At 46.5% G+C, this 22,023-nt stretch overlaps 1 protein-coding gene across 4 annotated transcripts in view; it reads right to left on the bottom strand.

The window, feature by feature from the left end:
* The window catches only part of THTPA (thiamine triphosphatase), an 88,465-nt gene that overhangs the window by 41,776 nt on the left and 24,666 nt on the right, over positions 1–22,023 (bottom strand). For all 4 annotated transcript variants that reach the window (XM_069238175.1, XM_069238176.1, XM_069238174.1 and 1 more), the window contains exon 2: positions 3,519–4,076. In XM_069238175.1, the coding sequence (XP_069094276.1) occupies positions 3,519–4,050 (532 nt within the window). In that variant the 5' untranslated portion in view covers positions 4,051–4,076. The remainder of the gene's footprint in view (positions 1–3,518; positions 4,077–22,023) is intronic.

Raw genomic sequence — 22,023 nt, 5'->3', positions numbered from 1 at the left:
GGGGCTCCTCACCGGGAATGTCACATAAAAAATGTGTGAACCATCATTCAACCAGTGTGAATTGATCCTCCATTTTATATCTGCCGAAAGATGACCACCTTCACGTAATTCAAACCCATTTTAGCCCAAACCTGGCACAGCGAATCCAATCTGAGGCCAATGGAAACCTAACATGGACACAATCACGGCCCAACTAAAACCCATCCAGAACAATCAAGAGACATGTTGCTGCCAGAGGAAGAGTCACTCCATCGCTCACCCGCACATGTACAATGTGCCAATCTGCCAAGGGTCTGAGCCATGACCCGACTAGGGCTTGCTGTGTCTTTGGGTGTAAACACCAGATCAACATTTTGGCTTCCTCAGGCCTAGCATGAGTAAGCAGAATCTGAGCTTTTGTTTTTTTAAAGATTGCGTAGCTTTTGGTCGGGCTGCCAGCCTTGCTTGCACTACACTTCCATCCTCCTTCATGGGTGTATCTGATCAGCAGTAGGCCCAGGAAAAATGTCATTCACAGCAGCATAATCCTGCGTAATTGCCAGCACTTCATGTTACATCCGTTACCTGAAATGCCACACCATGTAATAGAGACTTAATTTGGGTAAAATCAAACAGTGGGAGCATGGGACGAAATCAAACAAACCAGTTGGGATTACCATGTGCATCACGAACAATTTTGCACTTTTTAAAACTGCCAAAAGTTTCCTTGTGTCAAAAATGGATGTGGGGACTCTTTTCACGCTTGAAAATAGTGCAAAAATGCCAAAGCTGGCATTTCACATAATAATGCACAACTTTTGGCATTCCATGTAATTTCTGCAAAGGAAACTAAGCACATTTCACCCAGACCTATTCGGCAGTAGGCATTATACATGCCTTTAACAAACAATAATAATAAAATACAATGTTGCATTTGTTAGATGGTAGAGTCTTCATACCACAGTCTGGTGCCATTTAGGTTGAAGGTAAGTTCTTTTTTTCATGTTAGGCGCCTCGGTTACAGCAATAGCATGTAAGTTATGTCAGGAGGACTCCATTCTCCCACTAACTGTGCCTGCTTCCTAGCTTCCTCAGCAGACCACACAACATCACTCTATTAAATGATTTGTACTCAGTATTCTAGGCACCAGCTCAGACATGCATGGAATGGGAACACACAGGATACTATTGCCCAGGTCATCAATCCCCATTCTTACACTTTTGTCATTCTTTTACTCATTAAACAGCATTGCTGACTGGAGCCTCTTGCCATATGGATTAGGCCTTTTTGATTACCCCTTTTTTTGATGTACATGCATGCAGCATCCCACCGTCCCTATGCCTATGTTATTGGTGTGTGTAGCTGCCTATAAACTTTAGCCCTTATAACAGTAATAATTTGTGCTCCAATTTCACACGAACCTTCACCCATCACAGCACATGAACTCACCTCCATGGACGTCACGCACATTAAAATACTTCCCACATAGGGTCTTCAAAAATAACATCATTGCACACACTACACGGTGTCGTTTGATATCTGTGTGGGTAAATGCATGAGTGCCTCATACAGGGGAGGTAAGAACTAGACAAATAATATGATACATTCAGGACTCATCACCCCTGCAAATCAAGACCAAACCTAGGTCCAATCAAACCGATCTGGAGCCAACCATCACCTAACCAGAAGATACCCATAGATGTAAGAGCCCTACATGATTCTGGACCAAACATGAGGCCAATGAAATGCTGAAGCCAACACACACTTTACCAGAACAAGGATCAAACTGGGGCCCACTGAAACGAATTGTGAGCTAACACACACCTAACTAGAACTGACCCACAAAAAAAAAGTACAAAACCTGGACCCAACGAAACCAATCAAGAGGGAACTGGCACCTAATAATCGGAACCCATACCAAAACTGGGAATTAAACGGGATGAAGGAGTATAGCCAATGCTACTACTGCAAATCAATGTTGTTCATATTACAGTTTCCTGACCAGTTCAATTGAACTGAAACAGTTTGAAGGTACAATTTAGTTTATTTTAATTAAATCGGACTAGCATTTTGCTCACCTTCGTATTCTCACCCCTCACTCCAATTTGGCTTTCAGATCCCACTTTCCTCAGCTACTAAGTGACTCAGAGTTTTAATTAAATCATACTAATTTCTGAGTCTTTCAACTGATAGTTTACTTCAAGTAACATTTTAGGGCTAGTTGATTCAAATTAACCATATGGTAGTGTTCCATTTAACCATTTGCCGAATACCTTTCCAACCATTAAATAACTTAGAATCTTTCTAACCACCCAGGATATTTGAGGGCCTTCCCATCCACCTAGGATATCTTAACATACCACTGTCATCCTCATACCATCTCCAACCAGCTAAGGCCGTAATGGCACTCCAAGCCAACTAGGGCTTCCAATCGCTTTCCCAATGAACCAGGAGTTTGATGATTTTTCCAGTTCAACTGTGGAAGAGAGGGCACTGGTTAAACAACCGTAACACACTCCCCAAGCTTCTTTCCACCCCAATAAGTTCTCAAATAATCTGCCAATCACCAGGAAACCTGACTGTTGTCTCATGACTAACCAGAGGCTTCAGAGGGTTTTCCCACTCCCAGTGGGAATTCGGACAGTCCTCCATTCTCTAGCTGGTCTCTACATTCCCAGCAATACCTCAAAGTGTCTCCCTATCTTGCACAAGAGCACCCAGCATCTTCCACGGAACATACCTTCCCAAACTAAACGGGACCCAAAAGATTCTTTCCCTTCCATGTGAGACCTCAGAGTCTCCTCATCCTAACTGGAAATCTAAATACACTTTCAATGCTATTGTGGTCTACCGATGGCTTTCTCATCTCAGTAGAACATGAGTCTTTTTATCCTCAGTGGGACTCAAACAAGTCAATTCATCCCACTGAAAAACTGTACCCATGCCAGTGGCAATGCAGTGAGTCTTCCTTTCCCAAAAGCAACAACATTGTGTATTCTTTAATAAGGGGACATCTGAGACTGTTCACACCTCAGCTAACATCCACCTAGTCTTTCTCACCCAGTGAGACCCCAGTAGGTCTAATTAACCAAGTTGTGAGGACTTTCTATTCCTCATAGAATCCCAGAAGGTTCCCTCCTAACCTGCTTGACAGCTTGCACAGCAGGCAGGTGAAGGAACAGATCCCTTTGCCAGACCTTCCAGGTCTGGCTGAACTCCAGCACAGCCCTGTAAATATAACCAAGTGGTCCCATCAACCCCCCTGTGTATTCCAGGTGAATCCCTGATGCATCTCTACAATGAAATATGGGAAAGTAGGAAGAAAGAAGGGGCCTCCATGGAGAGATGCTGTCTTTCCACCTCAATTTTTTTATTATGGTATTACCAAAAATATGAGACAGGGAAGGAAATCTGACTGACTCTATATCTTCACCTCTCAGTTTTGCAATTTTCCATTGCACAAAACTCTGTTATAAAATCTCCCAAAAGTGATGCAGTGATTTAGTGTAGCATGTGTAAGAAACTTCCAGTGTCTCACCTAGTTTTGTGCACAGCTGATTCACTTTCTTCAGTGCCTCTTCCACCCTGTCTGCAGCATCCACTACCACCTCAACCTCGCCGATCGCAAAGTCAAAGTCAGCCTCATCCAGGTCTACGTGCACCTGGCCACTTGGCAAAGCATAGCTCCTACGATCTGTTACATATGTAGCAAAGGCCTCCAGCCCAAGCAGGCCCAGAAGCTCGTCCATACTTGAGGGGCTTATCATTGGTGCTACTCCAAGGGCCTGGCACAAATGGGACACAATCGCCGCATGCTCTGTCACTTCGCAATATTGTGTAGCAGATCCGCCATGACCGCCTGTCAGTGACACAGGTCGCTTAAGTTCCCAGCCTTCCTCACGCTGTCGCAGCCAGTGGTCTTGCAGCGTCAGAGCATGGCATGCTGTATCGTAATAGGTGTCACGGAACACATGACGCCTAGTCAGGCTGGCACCCAGGGCTAACAGTTGTGCCTCAGTCTCAGGGCCAAAGACAAATTTCCGTTCCACCTCCAGCGCTTCAGACCCCATAGTGCTGCTGTCTCGAAAGCAGTTAGCTGTGGAGCAAGAGAAAAGAGACAGAGTTACTAATGGCTGAATGAAAGTTCTGCACCTCATCTCCCCCTGTTTCTAACCCAAACACACATGACCCCAATGTGACCTAAGGTGCATTATGTCCTTAGTACTCAGGAGACCTTTTGATAAGGCTTACCAGTCACCAAATTTGTAACCATGTCACAATCATAACGTAGGTACTCCTTCTCTACTGACATGGGTGTAAGTTTGACTGGAGTGGGGAGGATAGTCTTCCTGATTACATGGTTGCAAGAGCACTGTGAACATATGGGGCAGTCAGAGGAGTGTTTTAGGAAAGAGCCTGCTGGAAGCTGCCAGATGGCAGCCCAAGAGGTTAGGCTTCTAGCCCATGACCCCAGGAGTACAGCAGCACAGTGTTTCTGCTGGAGCAATTCAATTGGGCACGGGCCCAACCAGGTAATAGGTTGGCATGGAACCACCAGAAGATATATTCCCCACGGCCATCCTGATACACTTCATGCAAGCCGGACACAGGGGACTGAAAGCAAGGAGCCGCTTAGAAACCAGATGAACACATGAACTATGAGGCAGTAAGTTGAAGACACCTGAATGACACTACATTTGGCCTTTAAACCCAGTAGGAGAGAAAGGCACCTTTTGAATCCTGCTATTTGCTTGTGACCCTGTTGATTCATACCAAAAGCGATGAAAGAAAAATGAGACACCGAAAAGCAAGTAGTGTGCTTAAGGTAAATATATACTGCTCTACCCACATCAAGGGTGTGGAGAGCTTTTTATCCCGAAGAAGGACAAGCAAGACTAAAGTCAGCAAACATTTAAGGGTCAAAATCTAATGAAGGCTGAAGTACTAAACCTTCAAGAGAAGAATGGAGACATGGATCAGAGCACTTAAAGCTCCAGTTTCTCCACGACGGCAAACAGATGTAATTGATACTATAAAAAGGGCTTTGGTCGATACATCTAAAGAGAAGCTTCTTCCAGAGACTTAGAAGGTGGATTATGTAGCAGACTAAAGGCAAGAGGAAGATTCCATAGGGGAACCAAACGACGTACTTGAGGAAGGCAAGCTCAAAGCTTCTAAGAGCAGAGCTAGGACATTCATTTTATTAAATCCACTATCAAAAGGTCTGAAGGCACTAAAAAGTAGGCAACTGAGATCTATAAGAGGAGACACGAAGACTGAAACTAAAACAATTGTTAACAAAATCCAAACACGTCAACAGGTTACAGGACAGAGGAACCAGGTCTCCATGAGATCAATCAGAGAAAGAGCATAAATGTCAATTAGAAGATTCAAAGGTGGAAGGACTGCACACTGTTGGACAGAGAGAGCAACTCCAAAAGAGAACCTCCAGTCAATCTCCATGCCATGAAGTGCAAATGTTGGAGTGAGGGATGGGACATGACTGGCCATATGAGAAGATCAGGGATACAAGGCAAAAGCCACTCTGGACTCATGGGCATTTCTCAAAGGAGAGGCAACCAAGATTCCAGGTTCAGTGCTGGAGATACTACGATTACCTGTGCTTTCTCTCCCAGAACTCTGAAGAGAAACTTCTCTAAAGAGGGAAATGGGGAAAAACTCAACCAAAGGAAGGGGAAATTAAGGGGCTACCAAAACATCCACCCCTATCACCTTTTTGTCTGTACTCCTTGTAAAGTACACAAGCAACTGAGCATCCCTGTGGTTTGTAAACAGACTTTTCAGGGATTGACCTAGTTGATTACAGCTGTACTAAAAAAGTTTCACATTCAGGGAAACTGAGTGCAACATGCTGAATCTACTGTCACATTTTCTATCCCCAGAATGTAGCTGGCATTCAGGGACAACAGATAAGATTCCATCCATGAGCAAATCTTGTGCGCCTCTACTACTACAAAATGTGATCTCACTTTCCCCTGGTGGCTAATGTGTCATGGCAACGCAACTTCCTGTCTTTATGGAGACTGACTGGTTCATGATGAATGGGGCAAAAACAGAAAAAACTGATGCATCACTGACTTCCAGTTCTGTGGTCTTAGTGCCTCCTCCAGTTTCCAAAGACATGTGTATTCAGAGTTCCTAGGGTTGCCACTCAGCCTGTCACGCGGGTATCTACTGTCACAAATAATGGAATAGGGGGGTGCCAGATCTTCTCCAAGATTAACCACCAGCTTGATTGGAACCAGCTTGACATGAACCACACTTCCAGATCTGCCGAAGCTGGGCACCAATGAAGAAGCTCACAAGTAAGTTTTCTTATGACACCTTGTCCATGGTACTAAAAAGACAGAGGGAGCCATTTCCCCTTCAACTTGGAGCTGCCAACAAGCTGGTGCTGATCTTTTCTCAAGGGACCTGGCAAGGCGGATCTGGAGTTAATGTTTGCATAGATAAAATAGATGTAAGAAATGACTTATTAGTTGAGGAAGGTGGAATCTCCACTCTGGCAACAGCCACAATCCTTGTCAGGGTGAGCTCCAAAAGTCACTAAATTAACCTATGCTTAACCCTCTAGAAGCTTGGCACAAAGCAGTCAGCCTTAACTCAGAGGCAACATGTAAAGTATTTATGCAGCACACAAACAGTAATAAAGTGAAAACACAACACAAGAAAAATCCCAAACCAATTTAGAAAAATAGAGTACATTTTAATAAAACAATACCACAATGACAAAAATCCAATCAGTATAAATGGAGATATTCAATTTCAAAGTTTTAAGTGAAAATGGAGCCTAAAAGCACAACAGGCCAACTGTGGTCATCTGGCCACACTGGGCTAGGACAAAGTCACAAGTTCAGGCCAACTGTGAGAGTGAGCCATATACAGGGACGAGGTTAGCCGTGCTGAGATTTGTACCATATAACGTTCATGTGAGGCTTTGTTTTGCTTGGCATGGCTGCGTGGTGCTGCAACGTGAAGCCCTGCATCGTTCTGTGCTGCCCTGTATTGGTTCTGATCAGGAGCTGTGAGGGCTGCAATGCAAGGTCTTGTATCGAGTTGCTTCGCGCTGTATCCGTTCTGATGAGGGTGTCGATCAAGAGCTGCGAGTTGCTGCGATGCAAGGCCCTGCGTCAAACTGCGTCGACTTTGATGGAACCACAGTTAGACAGGGAGGAATATACTCTGATGTCAGTCAAAGGTCGAAGACCTGGGGGGCACCACTTAGGATCAGGACTCACTCCAGGCAGAGGCTAGCAGCAGGGCTCAGGCAGGTACAGTTGCAGGTCCAATGCAGCAGGTCAGCTGGGCAGCTGGATGGGCGCCTCTGAAGCGGGTTGTGTCCCTTTAGCTCACAAAGGAGATCAGCCAACTGACCACAGGGGACACTCTGGGTTGACCAGGGATGAAGATAAGCAGTCTTTCTTCTCAGACAGAAAGCAGTCCTCAGCAACAGGGCAGCCCTCTGCCAGCAGGGCAGTCCTTCTTCTATAACCTCAACAGGTTCTAAACTGTTCTTTAGAGTGGTTCTGGAAATCCAATATTTATACCTGTTGCCAGCCTTCGTGTGGGGTAGAGAGGATCCAAACTGTCTGGGGGTGACAAAAGGCAGGGAAGCCTGGTAACAGATACCTTTGTGTGTGCAGGAGGCAAAGCCCTCTGAAAGTCGGCTGGGTACAGCCCCTCATAGACATTCTGCCAGGGAGGCCCATCCTGTTCACACCTAAACCCCATTTGTGTCACTGTCTGGAAGCAATACACAAACCCCAACAGCAGAGCCAATCACAATCATTTGATCCAGACACTAGCAGGAGGCACAAATGGTTGTGAAAAAAGAATACCAACTTCCTAAAAGTGGGATTTTCAGAACTGTTACTTAAAATCTGACTTAAGCATTAAAGAGGACTTTAATTACTTTGAGTGCAAACATCATAGCTCTATCTGCTTGCAATTTCAAGGTATCAATTATTAACTATAATAAGGTAACCCAGTGGTAGTCAACGAGAGAGATAAGCCTTACAGCAGTGAAAAATGACTATCAGAGTTTCATTGCCAGGACATGTAAAACCTTGGGACGCATGTACCTCATTTTAAATATAATTCACTCTGCCCTATGAACCTTTAAGGCCTACCTGGATTAAAAAGGAAGGTTTAGGCTTCCCAATAGGTTTATTTTGGCAGGTTGAAATGGCAGTTTAAAGATGCACCACAGGCTGCAGCGGCAGGTCTGGGGCATGTTTTAAAAGGCTCCACTGATAACAGTGGGGCACATGTGTGAACTCAGGAACCAACTTTAGTCCAAAATGGAAAACTTGAAATTGGAAATGCTGATTTGAAAGCGCAAATCATAGGTTCTGATGTGAAATTAAAGATGTCTTGTCTAAATCCCCTGGCATCCCCACAGGTATTGTGAGCTGAAAAGGTTCCATCCTGAGAGTTAATGACTGGACCCATGAATTTACATCCTTCAATTCCACTGGGGTCAAAATGTACTAGATGTTTTCGGCACAAGCAACATGACTAAATAGGTACCAGCACCTTGCTTGGCAGGAAGTGACCACTGCCCCCTTCTTGAGCAGATCCTCTACCCCAGCCCAAATCACCTCTTTCTTGACCACCTTGGTGTATTCACTTATCCAGAAGATATCAGAAAAAGGCTTGGTAGATTCTGTTGAGTCATAATGCCCAATAACCACCTTTTAAAACATACTGGAGCAAAAATAAATACTGCCTCCAAGAAGAAGGTCCCAGATTCTGACTTCTTGGGATAAAATATGCTGGCATTGTTGGAAATGCTGTGTATCGAAAGAGAATGGGTTAGTGTGACCACCTGGCATCGAGGCAAATTCTGGACATGACTGTAAAAAGTTCAAGACAAAGGGTCAAAATTCAGGGCAAAAATTCAAGAACAAACATCAGGTTTACAGACACACCCCAGAGAGGCCATACCCCATTACGTTATCAGTGTACTTATTTTCTCTTTTTTAACATAACACTATTTATTCACTGTGGTCTTTTTGTGATTGCCTCCCGGTAAGCTACATTCAGGTGTCACATTACGACCTTGTTCAGTAGTAAAATAATACCCTTCGGCTCTGTATCAAGGCCTCACCCCTACCCAAATCTACCTAATCTTTCTAGGAGAGAAGGCAACAGCAACATTTTGATTATGTTTGTAAACATTTTAAAACCCATGGCAAAAGTTTGGGAAAAATTTAAGTAACATTATGCTAGTTTAAACAGGTTGAACAAAAACATCTGGCTCACCTCAAACTCCAATGGACTTTCAACCTAAAAAAAAATGTAATGACACATAGCAGATGGTGTGGGTGACAGTCTCACACCTAATATCAGGATGCGAGGTACCTACAATTTGTCTGAGGTGTCACAGCACTAGAGTGTAAGTCCAGGACTCTACATTTATCTCAGAACTGGGAGCCTGGACTACCAATCAAAAATAATAAAAGACAAGGATGAATTGGAGATCAAATGGGAGATCCACGGCAAAGGATCGTTGCTAAGAACTGGATAAAAAAGGAAGAGAAGGACAAGGTTGGAAAATTCCTAAAATCAGACAAAATGGGTTCACCAAGACTATCGGAAGGTATTGCGTACCTGGGAAGTTGTCTCTGCAGGCAGGGCAGAAACAGAAGAGGCACTGTCAATTAGTTGAACAAGCAGCACCAACCTAACCCAGGCAAATGTTCCAGTGCAATGGTCCGCTGTTTGTGCTTGTAAAGGGTGTGCAGGGGCCAGACCCCATGCAAGGTTGTGCAAGGCAATTGCCCACTCTGCCCATGTCTTAAAATGGTTTTACAATTGAGCAAAATCCAAACCAGTGATCTGGGTTATCTCTAAGTGTCAAGTAGACATAGAATCTTAAAAATATTTTGGATGTAAACTGCACAAATAAAATGGAAGAATATGAGAACAATTATAAAATGTAATAGGTGTTTCTTTAACATATGGTACTGTTTTCCCCTTTATATACAATCAGACCTCAGATTGAACTGGGAACCAGTTACCGTTCGATACCTAGTGATTAATATATACAATTTCCCCATTTATTTGCAGGATGGAAATCTCAGCAGAGCGCCATGGTCCCTCCGAGCCGAGTTTGCTTTTTGGTCTTTTTTTCTGATTTCTTCATCCCGGTCAATCCTTACTTACAACCCCCTTAAACAATCATTAAATGCCCTATTTAATTTCTGCCACCCAACACTAACCCTACATGAGGTGTGCCAGAAGCTCAACACCATAGGGACTGGCAGCAAACTGATAAGATGAGTGTAGACCGTTCCTGCAACATAGAGACCACACCAGGTCTTCTTGTCATACTACCTGGGTGATTGATGTGGCCAAACCTCTGCAAAATACGGAAAGGACAAAAATGCTGGACTTTCCCCACAAAGGATCCCACGGCTGTCACATTAAGTACATTCATAGAGCTTCCTTGGGAATGCATTCCGCCCATTGATTGCCATTGGCTTTGTGGTTTATAACACATTTTGTTGCTTTCAATTTGCTGGCTTTATTTGTTTTAGGCTATCCAGCTTGAGTTCGTCCCTTCCTTTGCCCAAACCTTATTTACAGAATCTTTCTGAGTGCTTCCTTTCAGCAAATAGGCCTGTAAATCTTGTTCTTATCTGTTAGCCTTTTCATCCTTGGCGTGGTCTCCCTTAACTTTTTGCCTCTGTTTCCCAGGTTGTTGATGTGTGCTGCACTCTGATTTTGCTGTTTTTGTTACTCTGGGCACTTTACCACTGCTAACCAGTGCTAAAGCGCAAGTGCTCCTTTACAAAATGTGTATGTGATTGGCTTATCCATGATTGGCATACTTCCCTAAATCCCTAGTACAGTGCACTAGAGGTACCCAGGGCCTGTAAATCAAATGATACTAGTGGGCCTGGAGCACTGGTTGTGCCACCCACATTAGTAGCTCTGTGATCATGTCTCAGACCTGCCACTGCAGTGTCTGTGCGTGCAGTTTTACCTGTAAATTCGACTGGGCAAGTGTGCCTGTAGGAAAGTACCATCTTGCCTGGCATGTTACCCCCATATTTCACTGTATATATGTTGTTTTAGTTGTATGTGTCACTGGGTCCCTGCCAGCCAGGGCCCCAGTGCTCATAAGTGTGCCCTGTATGTGTTACCTGTGTTATGACTAATTGTCTCACTGAGGCTCTGCTAACCAAAACCTCAGTGGTTATGCTCTCTCATTTCTTTCAAATTGTCACTAACAGGCTAGTGACCAATTTTACCAATTTACATTGGCATACTGGAACACCCTCATAATTCCCTAGTATATGGTACTGAGGTACCCAGGGTATTGGGGTTCCAGAAGATCCCTATGGGCTGCAGCATTTCTTTTGCCACCCATAGGGAGCTCTGACAATTCTTACACAGGACTGCCACTGCAGCCTGAGTGAAATAACGTCCACGTTATTTCACAGCCATTTTACACTGCACTTAAGTAACTTATAAGTCACCTATATGTCTAACCTTTACCTGGTAAAGGTTGGGTGCTAAGTTACTTAGTGTGTGGGCACCCTGGCACTAGCCAAGGTGCCCCCACATTGTTCAGGGCCAATTCCCCGGACTTTGTGAGTGCGGGGACACCATTACACGCGTGCACTACATATAGGTCACTACCTATGTGTAGCTTCACAATGGTAACTCCGAATATGGCCATGTAACATGTCTATGATCATGGAATTGCCCCCTCTATGCCATCCTGGCATTGTTGGCACAATCCCATGATCCCACAGGTCTGTAGCACAGACCCGGGTACTGCCAAACTGCCTTTTCAGGGGTTTCACTGCAGCTGCTGCTGCCAACCCCTCAGACAGGTTTCTGCCCTCCTGGGGTCCAGCCAGGCTTGGCCCAGGAAGGCAGAACAAAGGACTCCCTTTGGAAAATGGTGTGAAGGCAGGGGAGGAGTAGCCTCCCCCAGCCTCTGGAAATGCTTTCATGGGCACACATGGTGCCCATTTCTGCATAAGCCAGTCTACACCGGTTCAGGGACCCCTCAGCCCTGCTCTGGCGCGAAACTGGACAAAGGAAAGGGGAGTGACCACTCCCCTGACCTGCACCTCCCCTGGGAGGTGCCCAGAGCTCCTCCAGTGTGCTCCAGACCTCTGCCATCTTGGAAAAAGAGGTGCTGCTGGCACACTGGACTGCTCTGAGTGGCCAGGGCCAGCAGGTGACGTCAGAGACTCCTCTTGATAGGCTCCTTCAGGTGTTGCTAGCCTATCTTCTCTCCTAAGTAGCCAAACCCTCTTTTCTGGCTATTTAGGGTCTCTGCTGTGGGGAATTCCTTAGATAACGAATGCAAGAGCTCATCAGAGTTCCTCTGCATTTCTCTCTTCACCTTCTGCCAAGGAATCGACTGCTGACCGCGCTGGAAGACTGCAAAACTGCAACAAAGTAGCGAAGACGACTACTGCAACTCTGTAACGCTGATCCTGCCGCCTTCTCGACTGTTATCCTGGTGGTGCATGCTGTGGGGGTAGTCTGCCTCCTCTCTGCACTAGAAGCTCCGAAGAAATCTCCCGTGGGTCGACGGAATCTTCCCCCTGCTACCGCAGGCACCAAAGAACTGCATCACTGGTCCTCTGGGTCTCCTCTCAGCACGACGAGCGAGGTCCCTTGAATCCAGCAACTCTGTCCAAGTGACTCCCACAGTCCAGTGACTCTTCAGTCCAAGTTTGGTGGAGGTAAGTCCTTGCCTCCCCACGCCAGACTACATTGCTGGGAACCGCATCTTTTGCAGCTACTCCGGCCTCTGTGCACTTCCGGCGGAAATCCTTTGTGCACAGCCAAGCCTGGGTCCACGGCACTCTAACCTGCATTGCACGACCTCCTGAGTTGTCCTCCGGCGACGTGGGACTCCTTTGTGTAACTTCGGGTGAGCACCGTTTCACTCCTCTTCGTAGTGCCTGTTCCGGCACTTCTGCGGGTGCTGCCTGCTTCTGAGAGGGCTCCTCGTCCTGCTGGGTGCCCCCTCTGTCCCCTGACGCAATTGGCGACACCCTGGTCCCTCCTGGGCCACAGCAGCATCCAAAAACCCTAACCGCACGACTTGCAGCTAGCAAGGCTTGTTTGCGGTCTTTCTTCAGGAAAACACTTCTGCACGACTCTCCACGGCGTGGGGCATCCATCCTCCACAGGGGAAGTTTCTAGCCTTTGTCGTTCTTGCACAATCCTCAGCTTCTACTGTGCAGTAGCAGCTTCTTTGCACCCACAGCTGGCATTTCCTGGGCATCTGCCCATCTCCGACTTGCTTGTGACTTTTGGACTTGGTCCCCTTGTTCCACAGGTACCCTCGTTTGGAAATCCATCGTTGTTGCATTGCTGGTTTGTGTCTTTCCTGCAGAATTCCCCTATCACGACTTCTGTGCTCTTTGGGGAACTTTAGTGCACTTTGCCTTCACTTTTCAGGGTCTTGGGGTGGGCTATTTTTCTAACCCTCACTGTTTTCTTACAGTCCCAGCGACCCTCTACAAGGTCACATAGGTTTGGGGTCCATTCGTGGTTCGCATTCCACTTTTGGAGTATATGGTTTGTGTTGCCCCTATCCCTATGTGTCCCCATTGCATCCTATTGTAACTATACATTGTTTGCACTGTTTTCTAATACTATACTGCATATTTTTGGTATTGTGTACATATATCTTGTGTATATTTGCTATCCTCATACTGAGGGTACTCACTGAGATACTTTTGGCATATTGTCATAAAAATAAAGTACCTTTATTTTTAGTATATCTGTGTATTGTGTTTTCTTATGATATTGTGCATATGACACTAGTGGTACTGTAGGAGCTTCACTCGTCTCCTAGTTCAGCCTAAGCTGCTCTGCTAAGCTACCATTATCTATCAGCCTAAGCTGCTAGACACCCTATACACTAATAAGGGATACTTGGGCCTGGTGCAAGGTGTAAGTACCCCTTGGTACTCACTACAAGCCAGTCCAGCCTCCTACATTGGTGGTGCAGCGGTGGGATAAGTACTTTGTAACTACTTACCACTTTTGTCATTGTACTTTTCATAAGAGAAAAATATACAAAACAAGTTCAGTGTATGTACACCTAACCAAAAAGTTTTGCATTTCTTTTCTCACTTCTTTTCTAAAGTGCTGAAAAGTAACTTTAACTTTCTAAAAAGTTCTTTAAAAGTTTAAAAAGTTTTTTTTTCTGTCTTTCTAAAAGTTCTGAAAAACTTTTTTCTCACTTTTTCTATCACTTAAACACTTTCTAAAATGTCTGGCACAGGCCAAACTGTTGATCTGTCCAAACTTGCTTATGATCACCTTAGCTGGAAAGGAGCAAGGAGTCTCTGCATAGAAAGAGGTTTAAGTGTAGGGAAGAATCCCCCTAGAGAACTGTTGGTGAATATGCTTGTTGAACAGGATAAGGCCAGAGCTGGCACTCCTGTTGAAAAGTTAGCTGATGGTTCCCACTCTGATTCTAGGGCACCTCTAGCAAAAGATGTGGGAGGGAAACTTCCAAGCCTGCCCCCTAGCAAGCCACCTAGCATAGCTGGTACTGATGTAGAGTCAGACCATACTGATAGTGTTGTCTCACATCACAGTAAGAGTATCCCTTCTCATCATAGTAGAAGTGCTGTTTCTGTTAGTCAAGCTATTAGGGTGCCATCTGTTAGGGCCAGGTCCCCTTCTGTTCAATCTCAGCATACTTCTGTCTCTAGACATGCCTCGCCTCACCCACCCACCCACCCACCCTGATGACAGAGTGTTAGAAAGGGAGCTCAATAGATTGAGAGTGGAACAAACCAGACTGAAGCTCAAGAAGCAACAGCTGGATTTAGATAGGCAGTCCTTAGAGGTGGAAAGAGAAAGACAGAAATTGGGTTTAGAAACCCATGGTGGCAGCAGCAGTATTCCCCATAGTCATCCTGCAAAAGAGCATGACTCTAGGAATCTCCACAAGATAGTTCCCCCTTACAAGGAGGGGGATGACATTAACAAGTGGTTTGCTGCACTTGAGAGGGCCTGTGTTGTACAAGATGTCCCTCAAAGTCAGTGGGCTGCTATCCTATGGCTATCATTTAGTGGAAAGGGTAGGGATAGGCTCCTTACTGTGAAAGAAAGTGATGCCAATAATTTTGCAGTTCTTAAGAATGCACTCCTAGATGGTTATGGCTTAACCACTGAACAATACAGGATGAAGTTCAGAGAAACCAAAAAGGAGTCTTCACAAGACTGGGTAGACTTTGTTGACCATTCAGTGAAGGCCTTGGAGGGGTGGTTACATGGCAGTAAAGTTACTGATTATGAAAGCCCGTATAACTTAATCCTGAGAGAGCATATACTTAATAACTGTGTGTCTGATTTGTTGCACCAGTACCTGGTGGACTCTGATCTGACCTCTCCCCAAGAATTGGGAAAGAAGGCAGACAAATGGGTCAGAACAAGGGTGAACAGAAAAGTTCATACAGGGGGTGACAAAGATGGCAAGAAGAAGGATGGTAAGTCTTCTGACAAGGGTGGGGACAAATCTAAAAACGAGTCTTCATCAGGCCCACAAAAACACTCTGGTGGGGGTGGTGGGTCCAAATCCTCTTCAAATCAAAACAAAGGAAAGAAACCATGGTGCTATTTATGTAAAATAAAAGGCCATTGGACAACAGATCCCAGTTGTCCAAAGAAAAGCACCAAGCCTCCTACCACTACAACCCCTACTGCTACACCTAGTGTCCCTACTAATAGCAGTGGTGGTGGGAGCAAACCTACTAATAGCCAATCCAAGGGAGTAGCTGGGCTCACTTTTGGTAACTTAGTTGGGCTTGGTCTTGTTAGGGAGACCACAGAGGCTGTGTTAGTCTCTGAGGGGGCTAAAGATTTAGCCACCTTAGTTGCTTGTCCCCTTAACATGGATAACTACAAGCAACTACCCCTAATAAATGGTGTTGAGGTTCAGGCCTACAGGGACACAGGTGCCAGTCTTACAATGGTAATAGAGAAACTGGTCCACCCTGAACAACACCTACTTGGTCACCAGTACCAAGTAACCGATGCTCACAACAACACACTTAGCCACCCCATGGCTGTTGTAAATCTCAACTGGGGGGGGGAGGGGGGGGTTACTGGTCCAAAGAAAGTTGTGGTTGCCTCAGATTTACCTGTAGACTGTCTACTTGGAAATGATTTAGAGACATCAGCTTGGTCAGATGTGGAGTTGGAGGCCCATGCAGCAATGCTGGGCATTCCAGGGCATATTTTTGCTTTGACAAGGCCTCAGGCCAAAAAGCAAAAAAGACAGGGTGACTTGGATCCTGGAAGAATGGACCAAGTGCTCCCTAAAGCTAGGGCTAGTAGAAGTAAAGCACTACCTACTATCCCTCCCTCTACAGTGGATTCTTCTTCTGAGGAAGAAGAATTTCCACCCTGTGCAGAACCTACACCAGAGGAGCTGGAAGCAGACACTGCTGAGCTTTTGGGTGAAGGGGGCCTGCCAGGGAGGAGCTGAGTGTGGCACAGCAAACCTGTCCCACACTAGAGGGTCTAAGGCAGCAAGCTGTCAAACAAGCTAATGGGGATGTCAGTGACTCTCACAGATTTTACTGGGAGGACAACCTCTTGTACACTGAAGCAAGGGATCCAAAACCTGGAGCTGCCAGGAGATTGGTGATTCCTCAGGAGTACAGAAAGTTCCTCCTAACTCTAGCCCACGACATTCCCCTAGCTGGATATTTGGGGCAAATGAAAACTTGGGACAGGCTTGTTCCCTTGTTTCATTGGCCTAGAATGTCAGAGGACACAAAGAAATTGTGTAAGTCCTGTGAAACCTGTCAAGCCAGTGGCAAGACAGGTGGCACCCCAAAGGCACCCCTTATCCCACTGCCTGTGGTTGGGGTTCCCTTTGAAAGGGTAGGGGTTGACATAGTTGCCCCCCTTGACCCTCCTACTGCTTCAGGCAATAGGTTTATCTTGGTGGTAGTGGACCATGCCACCAGATATCCTGAAGCAATTCCTCTAAGGACCACTACAGCTCCTGCAGTGGCAAAGGCCCTCCTGGGAATCTTTTCCAGGGTGGGCTTCCCAAAAGAGGTGGTATCAGACAGGGGAAGCAATTTCATGTCTGCTTACTTAAAGGCCATGTGGAAGGAGTGTGGTGTTACATACAAGTTCACCACACCCTATCATCCACAAACAAATGGACTGGTGGAGAGATTTAACAAAACTCTCAAAGGCATGATTATGGGACTCCCTGAAAAACTCCGCAGGAGATGGGATATCCTTTTACCATGCCTCCTTTTTGCTTACAGGGAGGTACCCCAGAAAGGAGTGGGCTTCAGCTCCTTTGAACTCCTATTTGGGCACCCTGTGAGAGGTCCTCTAACACTTGTTAAGGAGGGTTGGGAACAACCTTTAAAAGCTCCAAAGCAAGACATAGTGGACTATGTACTTGGCCTCAGATCAAGGATGGCTGAGTACATGAAAAAGGCCAGTAAAAACCTTCAGGCCAGCCAAGAGCTCCAAAAGCAATGGCATGACCAGAAGGCTGTTTTGGTTCACTACCAACCAGGGCAGAAAGTGTGGGTCTTGGAGCCTGTGGCCCCGAGAGCACTCCAAGACAAATGGAGTGGACCCCACATTATTGTTGAAAAGAAGGGAGAAGTCACCTACTTGGTTGACTTAGGCACTGCCAGGAGTCCCCTTAGGGTGCTCCATGTCAATCGCCTGAAACCCTACTATGACAGGGCTGATCTCACCCTGCTCATGGCAACAGATGAGGGACAGGAAGAAGAGAGTGACCCTCTCCCTGATCTCTTCTCTTCCACAGAACAAGATCCTCTAGTGGAAGGTGTAGTACTGGCAGATTGTCTTACTGCTGAGCAGAAAGACCACTGCATAAATCTCCTGGGTCAGTTTTCTGAACTCTTCTCTACTGTGCCAGGCACCACTTCTTGGTGTGAGCACACTATAGATACTGGAGACAGCTTGCCTGTGAAAAGTAAGATCTATAGGCAGCCTGACCATGTCAGAGACTGCATAAAACAAGAAGTTCAGAAAATGCTTGAACTGGGAGTGGTTGAGCACTCTGAAAGTCCATGGGCCTCTCCTGTGGTACTTGTACCAAAACCTCATTCCAAGGATGGAAAGAAGGAAATGCGGTTTTGTGTAGACTATAGAGGTCTCAACCAAGTAACCAAAACTGATGCTCACCCTATACCCAGGGCAGATGAGCTAATAGATACACTGGCATCTGCCAAGTATCTAAGCACTTTTGACTTGACTGCAGGGTATTGGCAGATCAAATTATCAGAAGATGCAAAAGCAAAAACTGCATTTTCAACCATTGGAGGCCATTACCAATTCACAGTAATGCCTTTTGGATTGAAAAATGCACCTGCCACTTTTCAAAGGTTGGTGAATACAGTCCTGCAAGGGCTGGAGGCTTTTAGTGCAGCATATCTGGACGATATAGCTGTCTTTAGCTCCAGTTGGGATGATCACCTGGTCCACCTATGGAAAGTTTTGGAGGCCCTGCAAAAGGCAGGCCTCACTATCAAGGCTTCAAAGTGCCAGATAGGGCAGGGAAAGGTGGTTTATCTGGGACACCTGGTTGGTGGAGAACAGATTGCACCACTTCAGGGGAAAATCCAAACTATTATAGATTGGGTTCCCCCTACAACTCAGACCCAGGTGAGAGCCTTCTTAGGCCTCACTGGGTATTACAGGAGGTTCATTAAGAACTATGGCTCCATTGCAGCCCCTCTTTATGACCTCACCTCCAAGAAAATGCCTAAAAAGGTATTGTGGACAGCTAGCTGTCAGAAAGCTTTTGAGGAGCTGAAGCAGGCCATGTGCTCTGCACCTGTCCTGAAAAGCCCCTGTTACTCCAAAAAATTCATTGTCCAAACTGATGCATCTGAATTAGGGGTAGGGGCAGTCCTTTCACAACTTAATTCTGAGGGCCAGGATCAACCTGTTGCTTTTATCAGCAGGAGGTTGCCACCTAGAGAAAAGCATTGGTCTGCCATAGAGAGGGAGGCCTTTGCTGTGGTCTGGACACTGAAGAAGTTAAGGCCATACCTGTTTGGCACTCACTTCATTGTTCAGACAGACCACAAACCTCTACTTTGGCTAAAACAAATGAAAGGTGAAAATCCTAAATTGTTGAGGTGGTCTATATCCCTACAGGGAATGGAATATACAGTGGAACATAGACCTGGGAGTACCCACTCCAATGCAGATGGACTCTCCAGATATTTCCACTTAGACAATGAAGACTCAGCAGGTCATGGCTAGTCTTATTGTCCTTCGTTTGGGGGGTGGGGGGGGTTGTGTAGGAAAGTACCATCTTGCCTGGCATGTTACCCCCATATTTCACTGTATATATGTTGTTTATGTTGTTTTAGTTGTATGTGTCACTTGGTCCCTGCCAGCCAGGGCCCCAGTGCTCATAAGTGTGCCCTGTATCTGTTACCTGTGTTATGACTAACTGTCTCACTGAGGCTCTGCTAACCAGAACCTCAGTGGTTATGCTCTCTCATTTCTTTCAAATTGTCACTAACAGGCTAGTGACCAATTTTACCAATTTACATTGGCATACTCGAACACCCTTATAATTCCCTAGTATATGGTACTGAGGTACCCAGGGTATTGGGGTTCCAGGAGATCTCTATGGGCTGCAGCATTTCTTTTGCCACCCATAGGGAGCTCTGACAATTCTTACACAGGACTGCCACTGCAGCCTGAGTGAAATAACGTCCACGTTATTTCACAGCCATTTTACACTGCACTTAAGTAACTTATAAGTCACCTATATGTCTAACCTTTACCTGGTAAAGGTTGGGTGCTAAGTTACTTAGTGTGTGGGCACCCTGGCACTAGCCAAGGTGCCCCCACATTGTTCAAGGCCAATTCACCGGACTTTGTGAGTGCGGGGACACCATTACACGCGTGCACTACATATAGGTCACTACCTATGTGTAGCTTCACAATGGTAACTCCGAATATGGCCATGTAACATGTCTATGATCATGGAATTGCCCCCTCTATGCCATCCTGGCATTGTTGGCACAATCCCATGATCCCACGGGTCTGTAGCACAGACCCGGGTACAGCCAAACTGCCTATTCAGGGGTTTCACTGCAGCTGCTGCCAACCCCTCAGACAGGTTTCTGCCCTCCTGGGGTCCAGCCAGGCTTGGCCCAGGAAGGCAGAACAAAGGACTTCCTCAGAGAGAGGGTGTTACACCCTCTCCCTTTGGAAAATGGTGTGAAGGCAGGGGAGGAGTAGCCTCCCCCAGCCTCTGGAAATGCTTTCATGGGCACACATGGTGCCCATTTCTGCATAAGCCAGTCTACACCGGTTCAGGGACCCCTCAGCCCTGCTCTGGCGCGAAACTGGACAAAGGAAAGGGGAGTGACCACTCCCCTGACCTGCACCTCCCCTGGGAGGTGCCCAGAGCTCCTCCAGTGTGCTCCAGACCTCTGCCATCTTGGAAACAGAGGTGCTGCTGGCACACTGGACTGCTCTGAGTGTCCAGGGCAAGCAGGTGACGTCAGAGACTCCTCCTGATAGGCTCCTTCAGGTGTTGCTAGCCTATCTTCTCTCCTAAGTAGCCAAACCCTCTTTTCTGGCTATTTAGGGTCTCTGCTTTGGGGAATTCCTTAGATAACGAATGCAAGAGCTCATCAGAGTTCCTCTGCATCTCTCTCTTCACCTTCTGCCAAGGAATCGACTGCTGACCGCGCTGGAAGCCTGCAAAACTGCAACAAAGTAGCGAAGACGACTACTGCAACTCTGTAACGCTGATCCTGCCGCCTTCTCGACTGTTTTCCTGGTGGTGCATGCTGTGGGGGTAGTCTGCCTCCTCTCTGCACTAGAAGCTCCGAAGAAATCTCCAGTGGGTCGACGGAATCTTCCCCCTGCTACCGCAGGCACCAAAGAACTGCATCACCGGTCCCCTGGGTCTCCTCTCAGCACGACGAGCGAGGTCCCTTGAATCCAGCAACTCTGTCCAAGTGACTCCCACAGTCCAGTGACTCTTCAGTCCAAGTTTGGTGGAGGTAAGTCCTTGCCTCCCCACGCCAGACTACATTGCTGGGAACCGCATCTTTTGCAGCTACTCCGGCCTCTGTGCACTTCCGGCGGAAATCCTTTGTGCACAGCCAAGCCTGGGTCCACGGCACTCTAACCTGCATTGCACGACCTCCTGAGTTGTCCTCCGGCGACGTGGGACTCCTTTGTGTAACTTCGGGTGAGCACCGTTTCACTCCTCTTCGTAGTGCCTGTTCCGGCACTTCTGCGGGTGCTGCCTGCTTCTGAGAGGGCTCCTCGTCCTGCTGGGCGCCCCCTCTGTCCCCTGACGCAATTGGCGACATCCTGGTCCCTCCTGGGCCACAGCAGCATCCAAAAACCCTAACCGCACGACTTGCAGGTAGCAAGGCTTGTTTGCGGTCTTTCTTCAGGAAAACACTTCTGCACGACTCTCCACGGCGTGGGGCATCCATCCTCCAAAGGGGAAGTTTCTAGCCTTTGTCGTTCCTGCAGAATCCTCAGCTTCTACTGTCCAGTAGCAGCTTCTTTGCACCCACAGCTGGCATTTCCTGGGCATCTGCCCATCTCCGACTTGCTTGTGACTTTTGGACTTGGTCCCCTTGTTCCACAGGTACCCTCGTTTGGAAATCCATTGTTGTTGCATTGCTGGTTTGTGTCTTTCCTGCAGAATTCCCCTATCACGACTTCTGTGCTCTTTGGGGAACTTTAGTGCACTTTGCACTCACTTTTCAAGGTCTTGGGGTGGGCTATTTTTCTAACCCTCACTGTTTTCTTACAGTCCCAGCGACCCTCTACAAGGTCACATAGGTTTGGGGTCCATTCGTGGTTCGCATTCCACTTTTGGAGTATATGGTTTGTGTTGCCCCTATCCCTATGTGTCCCCATTGCATCCTATTGTAACTATACATTGTTTGCACATGTTTTCTAATACTATACTGCATATTTTTGGTATTGTGTACATATATCTTGTGTATATTTGCTATCCTCATACT

Source organism: Pleurodeles waltl, chromosome 6, assembly GCF_031143425.1.
Source record: "Pleurodeles waltl isolate 20211129_DDA chromosome 6, aPleWal1.hap1.20221129, whole genome shotgun sequence".
In the NCBI taxonomy this organism is placed as follows: domain Eukaryota; kingdom Metazoa; phylum Chordata; class Amphibia; order Caudata; family Salamandridae; genus Pleurodeles; species Pleurodeles waltl.
The sequence above is the reverse complement of the archived record's forward strand: the minus strand, read 5'-3'. Positions and strand labels throughout refer to the sequence as shown.